General features: G+C 45.0%; 1 protein-coding gene across 11 annotated transcripts in view; it reads right to left on the reverse strand.

Moving 5' to 3' along the window:
• Window positions 1-431: 431 nt before the first annotated feature.
• CEP131 (centrosomal protein 131) overlaps window positions 432-13,771 on the reverse strand; it is a 31,333-nt gene continuing 17,993 nt past the window's right edge. For 4 of the 11 annotated variants that reach the window (XM_060271937.1, XM_060271932.1, XM_060271933.1 and 1 more), the window contains exons 17-27: window positions 12,979-13,008; window positions 10,771-10,873; window positions 9,620-9,821; window positions 8,464-8,673; window positions 7,847-7,964; window positions 6,476-6,550; window positions 6,241-6,383; window positions 4,518-4,695; window positions 3,988-4,184; window positions 2,712-2,772; window positions 432-770 (exon numbers count right to left, since the gene is read on the reverse strand). In XM_060271937.1, the coding sequence (XP_060127920.1) occupies window positions 696-770; window positions 2,712-2,772; window positions 3,988-4,184; window positions 4,518-4,695; window positions 6,241-6,383; window positions 6,476-6,550; window positions 7,847-7,964; window positions 8,464-8,673; window positions 9,620-9,821; window positions 10,771-10,873; window positions 12,979-13,008 (1,392 nt within the window). In that variant the 3' untranslated portion in view covers window positions 432-695. Of the gene's footprint in view, window positions 771-2,711; window positions 2,773-3,987; window positions 4,185-4,517; window positions 4,696-6,240; window positions 6,384-6,475; window positions 7,068-7,846; window positions 7,965-8,463; window positions 8,674-9,619; window positions 9,822-10,770; window positions 10,874-12,978; window positions 13,009-13,771 lie in introns of those variants that run through there. The other 7 variants (XM_035104123.2, XM_035104122.2, XM_060271936.1 and 4 more) reach the window with 6 other exon arrangements.

Here is a 13,771-nt window from a genome sequence, read left to right on the forward strand (position 1 = left end):
TGCATGGTGAAGGGAAAGTGAGAGGGAAAAGGCTCTGTTACCTCCCACCTGCCTGTGTGTCTTCCTACTTTACAACCAGTTCAGATGGTGGCAAACAGGTCAGCTGACTCCTCCTTAAGACTCAGTGCTGCCCCTTGTAGAACTCAGCAGGGAGGAGGATGGCGACAACATTAGAATTAATTGGTTCTGGCCATCGTTGGTTCTTGCTCAATCTACTGTTGTGCACCCTGCCTCCTACCCTACCAGTCCGACACTGGTGCAGACAATACTGAACTAGATGAACTAGTGGTCCAACTTTGTATATAAGGCAGCTTCCCGTGTTCCCAATGGTGAATAATGCAGGGCCAAGAATGCAACCAACGGGGTCTTCTAAGCAGGCAACTAGCTTTAGCAGAGAACACAGAGGGGTAAAAATCACTGCTAGGCAGACATCTTACAAATCAGCTGGATTTACTGTTAAAATACATTGGCAAGAACTGGGATACCACCCAGAGGTCATATCTCAGGCACAAGTAAAGAAACAGGTTAAAAAAAATAATTTTTTTAAAAAGGGGGAGAGGGGATCCCTCCCCAACCCACATACAATTAGTGTTCATTTTATCTTAAGTCTCTTGTGGATCACGACGGGCACATTTCTTTTGCTGTTCGTGATCACTGGCTCTGCCCTTGCAGGGCTGTTGGTACCGGTGCAGCTGCTACTTGGCTGCTAGCAGCTGCTTACGCTGTTGCTCCAAAAGGGCCTCTAGGTGGTCTGCCCTCTTCACAGCCGCCTAAAAAGAGAAGATAATTCAGTTCAGAGGAGAAATACGCATAGCGGTGAAAGGATGAAAGAGGAAAACAGCAGAATTTGCCATGCAAGGATGCAATCCGCAAAAGTTAACAGAAGCTGATAAAATGAACACAAATCGAAATTATTCTGATCGTTAAGGAATCACTTTTAAAGCAGCAAGGTAAAAATTGTTCAAGATCTCGCTTTTATTGTTGAATTTAATGCACTGGGGGGGGGGAAACAGGAAATAGTTACAAGTTAAATTGCAGGGAAATGATTTGGGATTTGGAATGATGGAACAGAAGTGGTTAAAAAGGGTGAGCATAATCTCCATGTGGCATTGCAAAAGGAGGAATGTTTTACAAGATTGTGTAGGTGTTAATCTAATCACAGTCAAGATTTATCACATTTATGAAATGGATTCTAATATATGTTGGAGAGGATGTATAGAAACAAGTAATTAGAGACATCCATGGCAAAGTTGTCCTAAAATCCTGGAGGCATGGAGGAAAATGTTAAATATCATTAAACAAATTATGGGAACTAATCTAATAAAAATATGCTGATTAATTCATTTAATTAATTAAACAAACTTTAAAAAACCCATTAATAATCTCTTAATGAGATCAAAGGTGTTGGTGATAAGATCCTGAAAATGTGATAAGGAGTCAGTAATTAAAAAATGGGGATCTTGAAACTGCATTAACATGCAGAAACTAACTAGCCACATGAAAATCAAAGAGAACTGAGAAAGTTTTATTCTATGACCAGTTTACTGAAGTGTTTTATTTATGGATTTCTGGAACTTTGTGCAAATATATGTGCACTGTCATATTGATCCAATTGATCCTTCAAAATTAAAAAAAAAAGTTAATACTCCTTTTTATTATCAACCCACAGCAATTGTTGTTTCGGCTGATGTTTCCTAGCAAAGAGTTCACACATTTAATTAAATTGCATGCTGGGTGGAATAATACTTTCCCCCATTCTTCTTCTAAACTGATTTGCTGCTCAACTCTTGCAGTGGAGCGAGGGCTCCTCTATGGCAGATGGCTACAATCATGCTGGATTGAATATCAACCAGATAATACCAAAATTACAAATTCAAGCTGCTTTATTCATCTTATTCCCCTGAACATTACAAAATTAACAGCAGTAGCAGGAAAAATAACAACAAAACAAAACACAGGCTGGAATCCAATGCTGTCATTGCTCATATAGGACAGCTTTTGTTCTAGAAGATATCTCTACTAATGTGAGAGGAGAGAAGGAAATTTTCTCCAACTCCCCTTTCACCCCACACTTGCCATCTTCTGCGCTGTTTTGGAGGGTCTGGAAAAGCCTCTAAAAACAGATTTTTGAAGGGCTCCAATGGGAAATACCCCACCCCTCAAGTTTTCAGGGATCCACTGGATCAAAAGCCATTATGCGAGTAGAGCAGCAAGATTGAATTCCACTCTCGATATCGCTAGCCAGCTACCTTTGGTTTGCTCTTGATCAGGCATCCCCAAACTTTGGCCCTCCAGATGTTTTGGACTACAATTCCCATCTTCCCCAACCACTGGTCCTGCTAGCAAGGGATCATGGGAGGCCAAAACATCTGGAGGGCCGCGGTTTGGGGATGCCTGCTCTTGATCTTTCTTACTGTCTGCAGAAGTCAGAGGATTAATTTATTTTATAGGGCTTTGGCCTCTCCTCTGTAGTTTCTTTCAAGAAGGAGCTGGTGCCACGAGCATTTCATAAATCTTTTGCAAATTGCGGCTCGGCAGCCAGCCAGTGCCTTCAATATCTCTTCCCCTAATGAGCCCAGGGCTAGCTCTACCATGTCACAATCTCCACCTGCTTCCTCGGATCCTATGACTTAAAACCATTATTGTTTTCCTCACTTTATCTTATTCTCTGCATTGACGGTGACAAGGATAAGCAGGTTTGCAGCTCTCACCTCATGTAGTTTTCGAAGGCTGTTCACTGCTTCCTCTTTCTTCACAATTGCTGTCTTCACTCTACAGAGAAGAAGGTAAAAGGAGACTGAGACCCAGGGTCATACACTTATGGTACCCTTACTGTTGTGTTGGAAGCTGGGGAAGAAGAGGAAGATGTTCCTGCTTCTGCAAAGACAATAGCTGCCTCCTCTCTTTGGCTTCTCTAGAAGATCTCAGTGGCGATATAAGCCCTTTCCACACATTCAGTGGTGAATGGCACTCCCAAATGAAGACAGATTTAAGTAGACAGTTTAAATATGTAGTAACTCCAAACATGCAGTCTCTGTACATGTGACTGGGCACCTGCAAAAAGGCTGGGTTTTCTTTAGGCAAAATGTGGTGCTTGGTTTTTTTTGGGTGTGTGTGTGTGTGAAAAATAGATCCTGTTATACATGGATCTTTCTGCTCTCAGAATGGCAGTAAGAGATTATATAAATGTCTGAGAAATGACGGGGGTGTGTGTGTGCAAGTTTCTGTTTAGAGATGGCAACAAATGAAGAACCAGCCTGAGATCTTATGATGAAAGGCAGTATATAAATCTAAGGAATAAATAAAATATGGGACAGGTGACATTTGAAACTACTGGTTAGTGCTGCAAAAATAGATCATTTTACTTACTCTGCTGCCTAAGATCTTTAAGATCCAGATTAACTGTAGTAAATCTTTAAGCAAAAAAGACAAGCAACTCAACCTATTGCGTTCACGTGCAGTCTAGGTCTAAGGGATGAACCAAAGCTACAGGGACATATCAGTGCTGTACAGACTTGAGATAGTGAAGAGGAATTTGTGCTACTGAAGTCTCAGACGTAAGTGGTGGTGGGACACAATATAGGTTTTTTTCAGTAGTCAGGGACAGCAAGACTTCAGAACCAAGCACAGGTCTCTGACCTTCCCTCCCCATGACTTTCAGACGCAAAATACGTCATCAGCTTATGGATGCCAACTTGCATAAGATTATACAGGTCACAATTCAGCTTGTTGTGGTGCAGAACTGCAGTTATCTAGACACGGAATGTTAGCTCCCTTATTAGCTACACAGCCCTGTCACATCGCCACTTGACAGTTTTGCACTTCGGGAGGGCTGCCACACTAAAACTGAGAAGAGCTTCTGCCTTGGGTGTGCATGGGCGGAAAAGACAACCGCAAGTGTCATTTGGGATATTCCAGCCCAGGTTGCTGCAGCATTGTTCTAGGTCAGACCTGAACTCATCTACAGCAGGTGAGATCAATCCTCACCTTTTATGCACTTCTTCCAGCTCCTCCTCTTTGTCCCTCCTCACTCTGTCCAGTTCCAAGCGTTGCCGGGCACGAAGCTCAGCCATTTCTGTCTTGAGCAGCTTGTTCTCCTCCTCTGTGCCCACCAGCCGATCTGCAAATTCCTGCCGGATGACCTCTGAGAGGCTGCTGCGCTCCTGACTTAGCTGATCCGCTACCTGTTACAGCAAGCGGAGAGGGGGAAGAATATGTGACATATTGATGTCACTTTCCAGATATGCAAGAGATATAGTCAGAGAGAAGGCAATGCTCAAGCTGCCATCCAAGGTCCATCTAAATCTTTATTCTGCAGTTTACACCAGCAGAATTGACAGGTCCTTAAACCTTATCCAAAGACAAGAACCCACACACCTCTCCCATACTCATAGCATCAGGGTCTCTGGGATTCCTCCCTAACCTTCCCTTTCTGCCCCGGATTTTGGAGAGGAACTTATCTGAGCAGAAAAAGCTTACTAGGAAGTCACCGCTCGCCTTCTCTGTGATACACCCACCTTTCGGATATCCTCTGTCTCCTGTTCCTTCTGCCGCAGCAGACCTCGCAGATGAAAATTCTCGCTTTCTGCCTCCGAGAGCCGTCCCTTCATCTCGTTGCAGCGCTCTTGGAGTTTGCGTTCTGACCGTTCCAGTTCTTGCAGCTCTGCTTCATATTTGTCCCGCAATCTCTTTATTCTGAATAGAGAATGGGAAGAGCTCCTGACTGCCTGCTCAAGCTGGAGAAGATCCCCCAGTTTTATCAGGAGGCCTTTGAGGCATAATACAGCTCTTAATGCCATTTTTATGAATGAGGTGACTGTAGAGAAGGGTTCTCAAGCTTTCTGCCCACTGGGGCCACTTGAGAGGGCTGAAAATTACTGAGATATAGAAGTCACAAAATATTGGTGCAAGGGCAGAACTGGTTTGGAGCTGATATCCTGCAGCATTGCTTTACAAATTTGCCAAAGCGCAAATGAAGTGTTCTGATCTTCTGGCACTCTGAACAAAGTGTGTTTGTGTGTAAGGCAAGTCAGTTCTGAGAAAGTTCCTTCTATCTTTCAGCTTCCAAAAAAATACAGAGATAAGTGCCTTCATTTAATGACTGATAAAGGCACTGCGGACCATGTATAGCATGCACCAGTTCTAATGAATACCTGGAGCTATGAGAAAAAACAAAGATGCAAGGTAGCAAATATGTGGGCTCAAGGACCTAGTCACAAAGGAATGCCAGCAATCCCACCTGTAAAGTCAGGATTATTACCCGTTGCTTCAAATGGCTGGTGATTCAAGGAAAGCAAAACAAATGTGTAAAATATGCAGATACACACCACCTGACTAGGCCAACTACTTGCCTGTGTAGTTGAGGATCACAATACCTCGAGGACCACCTGTCCCCATATGAACCAACCCAGATCTTGCAATCATCATCTGAGGCCCTTCTTTGTGTGCCTCCTTCGTGCGAGGACCAGAGGGTGGCAACACAAGAATGGGCCTTTTCTGTGGTGGCTCCCAACTTGTGGAATGCTCTCCCCAGGGAGGCTCGCCTGAAGCCTTCATTACATTTCTTTAGGAGCCAGGCAAAAAACATTCCTCTTCTCCCAGGCCTGTGGCTAATAAAACAATCTATGGCCTTTTAAATAATAATAATAATAATAATAATAATAATAATAATAATAATAATAATTTATTTATACCCCGCCCATCTAGCTGGGTTTCCCCAGCCACTCTGGGCGGCTTCCAACCGAATATTAAAACAGTACAGCATTAAACATTAAAAACTTCCCTAAACAGTTGTCTTCTAAAAGTAAAATAGTTACTTATTGCCTTGACATCTGCTGGGAGGGCGTTCCACAGGGCGGGTGCCACTACCGAGAAGGCCCTCTGTCTGGTTCCCTGTAACCTCACTTCTCGCAATGAGGGAACCGCCAGAAGGCCCTTGGTGCTGGATCTCAGTGTCCGGGCTGAATGGTGGGGGTGGAGATGCTTCTTCAGGTATACAGGACCGAGGCCGTTTAGGGCTTTAAACTATGTGCAGAGGGGTTATTGCTTTTGTTCATTACTATGGTGTGTGTGTGTCTGTGTGTGTGTGTGTCTGTGTCTAGCAAACTGCCCTGTGATCCTCAGATGAAGGGCAGTATAAAAATTTTAACAACAACAACAACCATGAGCCAAAATGCAGAAGGCCATTTGGGGAACGATGGGAACACAATTATTTTTGACCTTCATACATAACTGATTTACCTGTTCTCTGTGGCTCTCTCACACTCTTCCTTAGCAGAGGACATGTCAGCTTCTAGCCGCTGAATGACCAGTTCAATCTCCTTGTCCCTCTCTTTCCTCACTTCTTCCCTCAGCTCTCGCTCCCGAGTGAGCAGCCAGGCCTCCTGAAGGCAATACAAGAGAGCCCAGGTAAAGTTTAATCTGGGCAACTAAGGGAAAGTGAGAGGGCAGCTTAAAAGGGGAACTACAACATTACCTCCTTCTTCAGGTAGTTGGCCTCCCAGGCCTGCTTCTCCATCTCCAGCTGCACCTTCAAGGCCTGCACCTCTGCCTTGAGGAAGGAGGAAAGAGCACAGTGAGGCAAGGATCAGGGGCGAAGGAGAGAGAGGGGTGTCACCCCCAATGCCTTCCCCTTCCAATCTCCAATATATTAATCCTGATGTGTGTCCTGGTCCAAGACTTCCAAATCAGAAGAGCACGGGTGTTTACCAAAAGGATTGAAATTATTGTTATCTTCATCTACACCACTCCTAAGATTGAAAGGATGGAGCACTACACCAGGCTTTCTGCTTTGCAAGAGTGCTCCGCACCCAGTGCAACCACATCGGTTGCGTTCCTCTGGCCACAGGAAAACGAAGATGGCAGGACAGAGGCTGTTTTCAAAACTATTGTCTGTCTCCAACCCCAGCCTCCATTTTATACGTCCACATTCTTCACGGAGACATAGAGGCCATGGCCAGGCTTGCCAGGTTCCTTGCCTGTCTGTGTATGTGGTCTCACCTTCCAAACTGCACCCCCCTCATCAAACAGAAAGAGGACTGGGAGCAGATTGGGATTCCATTCTAGTCCTGCAATGAAAACAGGTCAAAAAACTGAGGTCACTGACACAATTTGTCTGCCAACCCTCAACCACACAAACAAAATCCAAGCGGCAAGTGCTGAATAATGGGAAATAAGGGTTTTCTGGTGGCTCATTCCAGACAAACTTATGCACTTCCCTGATAAGCTACAGCTTGAGAAGAGCTAGCTCACTCCAGCCCTGTATAGCAGAGGAGGGAAGATTTCAGGCTTGTTTGATCTGCCGTGGGGTTTTTTTTTACTAGAACCCCAAGATCAATCCATCAGTCTCATATTCAAAAGACACAGGGGTAGATCTAAAGAACAGGGTGGCTTTGAGCACTTTCTGAGCCCAGGAACTGAGCTCAAAGTCCTTTCCCACAAAGGTGGTAGCTGCTTTCATTTCAGTACCCTAATTTAGGGTCATTTTGCTGTTGCTGCTCTTGAACTACCGGTATCTGGAGCCAGAAGCTCTTACTGATGTGCAATAAATGTACCAGATCTGCCTTCTGCCCACTCCTGTCCTGTATTGTGCCATGCCTCCCTGTAGAAAGCTGCCCAAGTCCAACAGGGGAAGCACAGGTAAGTTCATGGTACAGAGCTGATCTATGTAACATGATACATGTCTAGGGAGGAGGAGGGCCAACAGGAAATCAAGATGCAGTTGAAACTACAGGGTTTCAACTTCAGAAACCAGAGGAATCATATAAAGCAAAAAATGCCATCTGCTGATAAACAAGAGGGTATATGGCTCAGCAGTGCAGAAATCCCCCGGGTTGTATACACAGACCTGATGGCGTCGCTCTTGCTCCTCCTTCCCTTTCTTATATTCCTCCTTCAAAGCTTTGGTAACAACAGAGCTGTTCTCTTCCAGTTGCCGCCGCAGGTCCTCCAACTCAGTCCTCTGCCTGGGGAGCACAGATCAATACCATGGAACTGACAGCTACCCGGCTTGGTGAGACAATCCAGGGACAAGCTGGGCCTCACCTCTCTGGAGAAATGGGGGAAATTGGAGCCTCAGTCTGTTCTTGGTCACTCTCCCAGCAAAGGCAATTTACAGAGAACTGTCCCAGGGTGTGGTGTGTGTGTGTGTGGGGGGGAGCACTCACCACAGAGTTTCAAGCATCTTGCAATACACAGCAAGAGAGGAAGCCACATCAGCAAATCTTCCTGAGAGCTACAATTTTCCCCTGGAAGTGGAACAAGCTGCTCCAATCTCATCTGGTAATTTAGTATGAGATGTCTACGATGAAAACACTACACTCTAGGACTTGGTGTTTGTTACCTTATTACCACCTTGCGGAATTCCAGTACTTGTTGGGTTCTTTCTATGCACTCTGCACTGCACAAAAAACAAACCTGCTCTACATATGCAGCAGCTTTGAAGCCAGTACCTACTTCTCTCACCTGGCTGCCTGCTGGTTGAGTCTTTCTTTCTCCTCGGCCACCTCATTGTACAGTCGGCGCCTCTGTTGCTGCAGAGCCTGTTCCTCCTGCTCCAGTTGTTTCTCGTACCTGTGTGGAGGGACTCTTTCAGAGAGGGTCTCACCAAGGGTGCTGTATCCTTGGTTTGGCCTGAGGTTTAGGGGGAAGAAGCGGGAGCAATGATTTCCTATGCTGGGAGAAAATGTAAGATGACACATAGTCCCTTTTGGGCATACTTAAGAGTTATCCAAAAACACAGCCATCACAGAAGAGAGGGGCCAAATTCCCACTTGGGAACAGAGAAGTTGGAAGAGGAGAAACCCGGCAGCTGGGAGAAAAGGCTCAGTAAGGATGTTATCAAGATCACAGCAAGCATGCAAGTAACTTCTCAGAGGATGCTACCCACACCCCAGCTCTGTTTATCTACCTCTTCCCTACAAAACAACAACAGGTGCCCGTCTTGGCTCTCTGAAGTCAAGACTCACAGCCAGGATAGCACCACAAAGCTGTTTCTGGACAAGGAAAGACAATAACAGCTTTATGGTAAGTGCCAATGTGCTTGCTCTCCCTCACCTCCACAAACTCTATCAATGGGAGAAACAGCTAAACTAGCAGTATAACTAATCTACACCCAGTTTTTTCCAGCTGTTACCTTCCGCTGAGTGAGTTGTTCACACAGTTTTCAGGGGTGCTGCCTTCTCCAATTGTCAATCAGAAATACAGTGGAACCTCGGTTTAAGTATACAATTGGTTCCAGAAGTCTGTACTTAACCTGAAGCGTACTTAACCTGAAGCGAACTTTCCCATTAAAAGTAATGGAAAGTGGATTAATCCGTTCCAGACGGGTCTGCGGAGTAGTTAAACTGAAAGTACTCAAACCGAAGCGTACTTAAACCGAAGTATGACTGTACTATACCTGAGCAGCTTGTTTCCTGCTGCTACCTTTCTGTCCCAACTCTCTCTCCCTCCCCACACGCCACCTACCCTTCCCTGAACAGCTGCCATATCAGTCCCCACTTCTTCTGTGTGCCACCACACTGGGTTGCCTCGCCAGCTCCTCCCTCTCTTTGCACAGTTGCAATGTTCCAACTCCCCTCCGTATAAGTTGTGCAAGCTCTGTGCCCTAAGCCCTACATACCGTTGCCTTGCCAGCTCTCTCTCTCGTTGCCCCTGCTCTTCTTTCTCATGCTCCAGCATCTCCCTCAGCTCCTCCGTCTGGCGTACGTAGCGCTGGGCTGCCCGCTCATCGGACTGTAGCAGCTCTGCTTCGTGCAGCGTTTTCAGCTTTTTGATCTCTAGCTTGTGCTTAGCAATAAGCTTCTGAATCTCAGGCTCCAGACCTGAATGGAGAACAAATGGGGTGGACTATTAACAATATATGGGCGGCGGCAGCGAGGGATCGTCGCTAAAGAAAGGCCCCACTTGCCAAAGTAGGCAAACTTTGCTGAAAAGCAAAAACTACAATTGGAATACTTTACATTAAAACATTCTATGAACACATGCAACCTTTATATACAGCACATAGGTCTCTGGGCATGGCAAGTGCTGGCAGACCTAGTGAATGATGGGGGATTACTGTGCATGATACAGTAAGAAGAAGCCTTGCAACCCTGACAGTCATCTGTCTGGGTCACCCTGATCTCAGTTCCAAATGAAAAATCTAGTAACAGAGATGAGCCATTGGTAAGGGAACAGAATAGAAAAAAAAACCTGACCTCTGATCCTAGTAGGACAAAGCATATACGCAATGCTTACTAAGGAATGCTCAACAAGGAGAGACTACAAGTCAAATCCTATAGATTTTGCTTTTTAGAAAGTCACTCCCTAGTAATTTTGTTAAAGCAGCTTATTTTTTGCACAAAGCTGGAACAATCTCCCCTCCATCACCTCCCTAAAGTCACACATAATGATGACTCAGTTTTAGGGGTAGGGATGCAACAGTTCTAACTGTACTGCCCCCACCCCACCACAATTGCATTTTAATAGAGAGGTTTTTACATTGTTAGTGTCATTACTTTTTAACTAATATGTACATGTATAAAATGCATTAGCTATGTGTGTTTTATTTGTATTCATTTTCATTTTAGTGAGCCACCTTGAGTCCCTGGCAAAAGGCAGGATATATTGTAATAATTGTAATTATTATTATTATTATTATTATTATTATTATTATTATTATTATTATTAACGGAGTCAGTTCTGCAGTCCCACTAACTCTACATTGAATAAGCCACTCCTTGTGCATAATGGTAGCAAGAAGATGACTCAGTCACAGATATCCACAAGTACCTTTAACAGTGATCTCTTTGATCTTCTTGGTTTTCTCATCAATCCATTTCTCCCGGCGGATCTTTTCTGTGGCACTCATGAGTTCCTTCAGCTTCTTTATTTCCTGCAGGGGAAGAAAACCGGGGGGGGGGGGGGTTCAAGACACAAATCAGACATTTATTCATTAAATACTGAAAACATGCTGCCATGAACCTGCCCAGGCAGTCATGAAGTGTCTCCTCTATACACTGAGAAAGCAGTAGCTGCACACCCTGCCTCATTGCCTTCCCCCAACTCTGGCTGGATTCCCAGCAATGCAGCCTTGCAACTAAAACCTGTAATGAGTTTTCCTTCCCAGCTATCAACAATATATCCAAAGATAGAGAAACAGCAATGGAACCTACTTAAAGCATATACCCAAGTAAATTCGGGTTTGTGCACCACCCTCACCCTCACACAGATTGAGTATATAAGCAGGACTGTGCACATTTATGTGGCAAAGCAAGAGAAAAAAAAGCAAGATGAGGGATATCACTTCTGAGGATCCCAAATTTTAAGAAGCAGGTTTCTAGCCACAGGCACAGAGGAAAAGCAATTCAAGGTTCCCTCTCCCCCACCTAGCTCTCCACTACACTGGTCTTTGCCAACAGAATCAGGAAACCTAAACACTTCAGTCATAAAATGGAGGAGGGAGGGTACACAGGAACATGAAAGAAGTGCCTTAAACTGAGTCGGATCATTTCTCCATCTAGTTTAGTATTACCTACAGCGTTTATTCTGAATGCAGTAGAGTAATCCTAACTCTGCCCAGGATTGTTCAGAGTGGCAGAGGTACTGCCACACTTGAAGCCCTGCTGGTTTCTGCTGACCGGTGCAGAATATGGAGGTGGGGGGTAGCTTCTTATTTTTCTGCACTAGCTATAGGCTGGCACAACAGCCCATTGGCCCCATGGGCTAGCTTAGTAAGCTGTGGGTCCCTGGCCAGCTCTGCTCTGCTCCTGAAATGTTCCATTTCAGAGTCTTGCACCAGCTATTGCCAGTAGGGAACATTGGTAGCTCCAAAAGAGCCCATGCCTTTGGCAGGGGCAGGAAGGGTTCCTATGGCAATGGAGCTCTTCTACCCTGCCAGCAGAGCCTAGCAAAGGGACATCTCCACTGAATGCATCCCCTCTAAGTGCCGATCAAGGCTAGGATTGCAGCCTAGTTCTATTTTCCCCTTGTCAGTATTCTACTTCGCAATCTCGTTAGCATACTAGAATTAATCATCAGTGCTCATTGGCTTCTTAGACCCAGAAAAATGATGGTATTGGTTGAAGGACAATACCACTGCCTTTTCTTGAGAGACGTTTTGCTTATGATGGTACACGCACGTGTTTATTTTGCCCTATTGCTGCCTCTGTTCAAACACTATTTGCAAATTATGGGTGGAATTCAACAGAGCAGACCTACTGAAAGTAATAGACTGAACTTAGTCAAGTTCATTAATTTCAGTGGATCTACTCTGAGCAGGCCTAGTGTTGAATTCCACCCTTTAAAACAAAATGGAACTTTTTAACTAATATATAAATTTATTTGCATTGAAGTCAAAGTGGGGCATGTATACACATCTTGAACAGCAATCCCTCTTTCAAACCACCTTCAATGCTCTGGGGGGGGGGGGGGAACCCTGTCATCTGTCTTCAGTTTTGTCCAAGTCTACCCACTGAATTTTATGAATATTTGAACGTGGGTCTATCCATTTATGAGTAGGCAGTGAGGAAGGCAAAAGCAACTGAGGAATTTGGATTGGTTTTGCTTCACAGACAACTCCACCAAAAGGCTGTTCAGTAAGGCACTGAGGATAGGAGTTAAAGAGCAGTTCCACTTCTGGCTGGCATCCGACATGACCATGAAAGCAGACACCTAGAGTGTGTCACTATCAAGGATGACCTCTTTGTCCCAAGCTGCAACAAGTGCCCTAGCTATACCCCCAAAGAAGGGACTTAACACAGGAGGAGGGGGACCTGTGGCCTTCCAGACGTTGCTGGATTACAACTCTCATAACCATTGACCCCTCTTGCTGGGTGTGACTGATGGGAGCTGAGAGTCCAACAACATTGTGGTGGGGAGAGGTGTCACAGGCTCTCCACCCCTGGATCTAAAGAAATCACGAATAGTTTTACCAACAGGCTCAAGACAGGTGAGAGAGACAAAAGCTGAAGCCAAAGAGCACGCACAGAAAAGGTTTACCTCACAGAGGGGGCCCAGAGTGCGCCAAACCTAGAGAGAAAGAGGGAGAAGTGAGAGATAGAGGGAAATGGAAAGGAGTGTGAAATAAGAGTGTCTTGGGAAACAGGTGCAAAGAGGCAACTGGCAACTGCTAAGATCCGGAGCAGCTGGGCTCCTGCGAATGTTCAAAGTGTTTGTCATCCAAGCACCGAGAAAGCGTCCTACTTTTGCAGGGAAGGGTGTGCCAAGAAGCAGAAGCTGCAAAACCAAGCAAAGGAGCCTCCTTGATGTAGGCAGATTTGCCAATGCAAATCCTTAACTGTCTGCAGTTTCCCCTTTAATGATAACAAAGACAGTCACAACTATCTTGTATTGTTAATGATCCTATAGAACAGGGGTGCTTAGTTAAGTGCTACAAGCTATTAAGACATGAGAGAAGGGCCTGGGTCAGTTCGGCTTATTAATTCCAAAGCTCTGGGTGGCAGGAGCTTCATTTGCCCTTTCCCAGAAATGTTATAGCTACAATCAAATGGAAGCCAGCAGGACAAGTCTTTCTTTTTAAGAAGGGCCAGCTGCAAGATGGGGCTGAATGGCTTCAGCCAATGAAGCATATTCCAAATGGGATGAACAGCAAAGGAAAGGGGAATGATTCCGCAGGAAGCTAGGATAATCCTCTGGCTTAGTAATGGTAACATATCCCATGCTTAGCTACAAATGCTCTTGTAAGTAGCCATGCTGTTGTGAACTTGCTATATCCAGCATAAAAGACATACAGTCTTGAGTTAGTCTTAGGCACTGCACTCTATAAACTAGC

The sequence above is a fragment of the Zootoca vivipara genome, chromosome 2 (assembly GCF_963506605.1).
Source record: "Zootoca vivipara chromosome 2, rZooViv1.1, whole genome shotgun sequence".
In the NCBI taxonomy this organism is placed as follows: domain Eukaryota; kingdom Metazoa; phylum Chordata; class Lepidosauria; order Squamata; family Lacertidae; genus Zootoca; species Zootoca vivipara.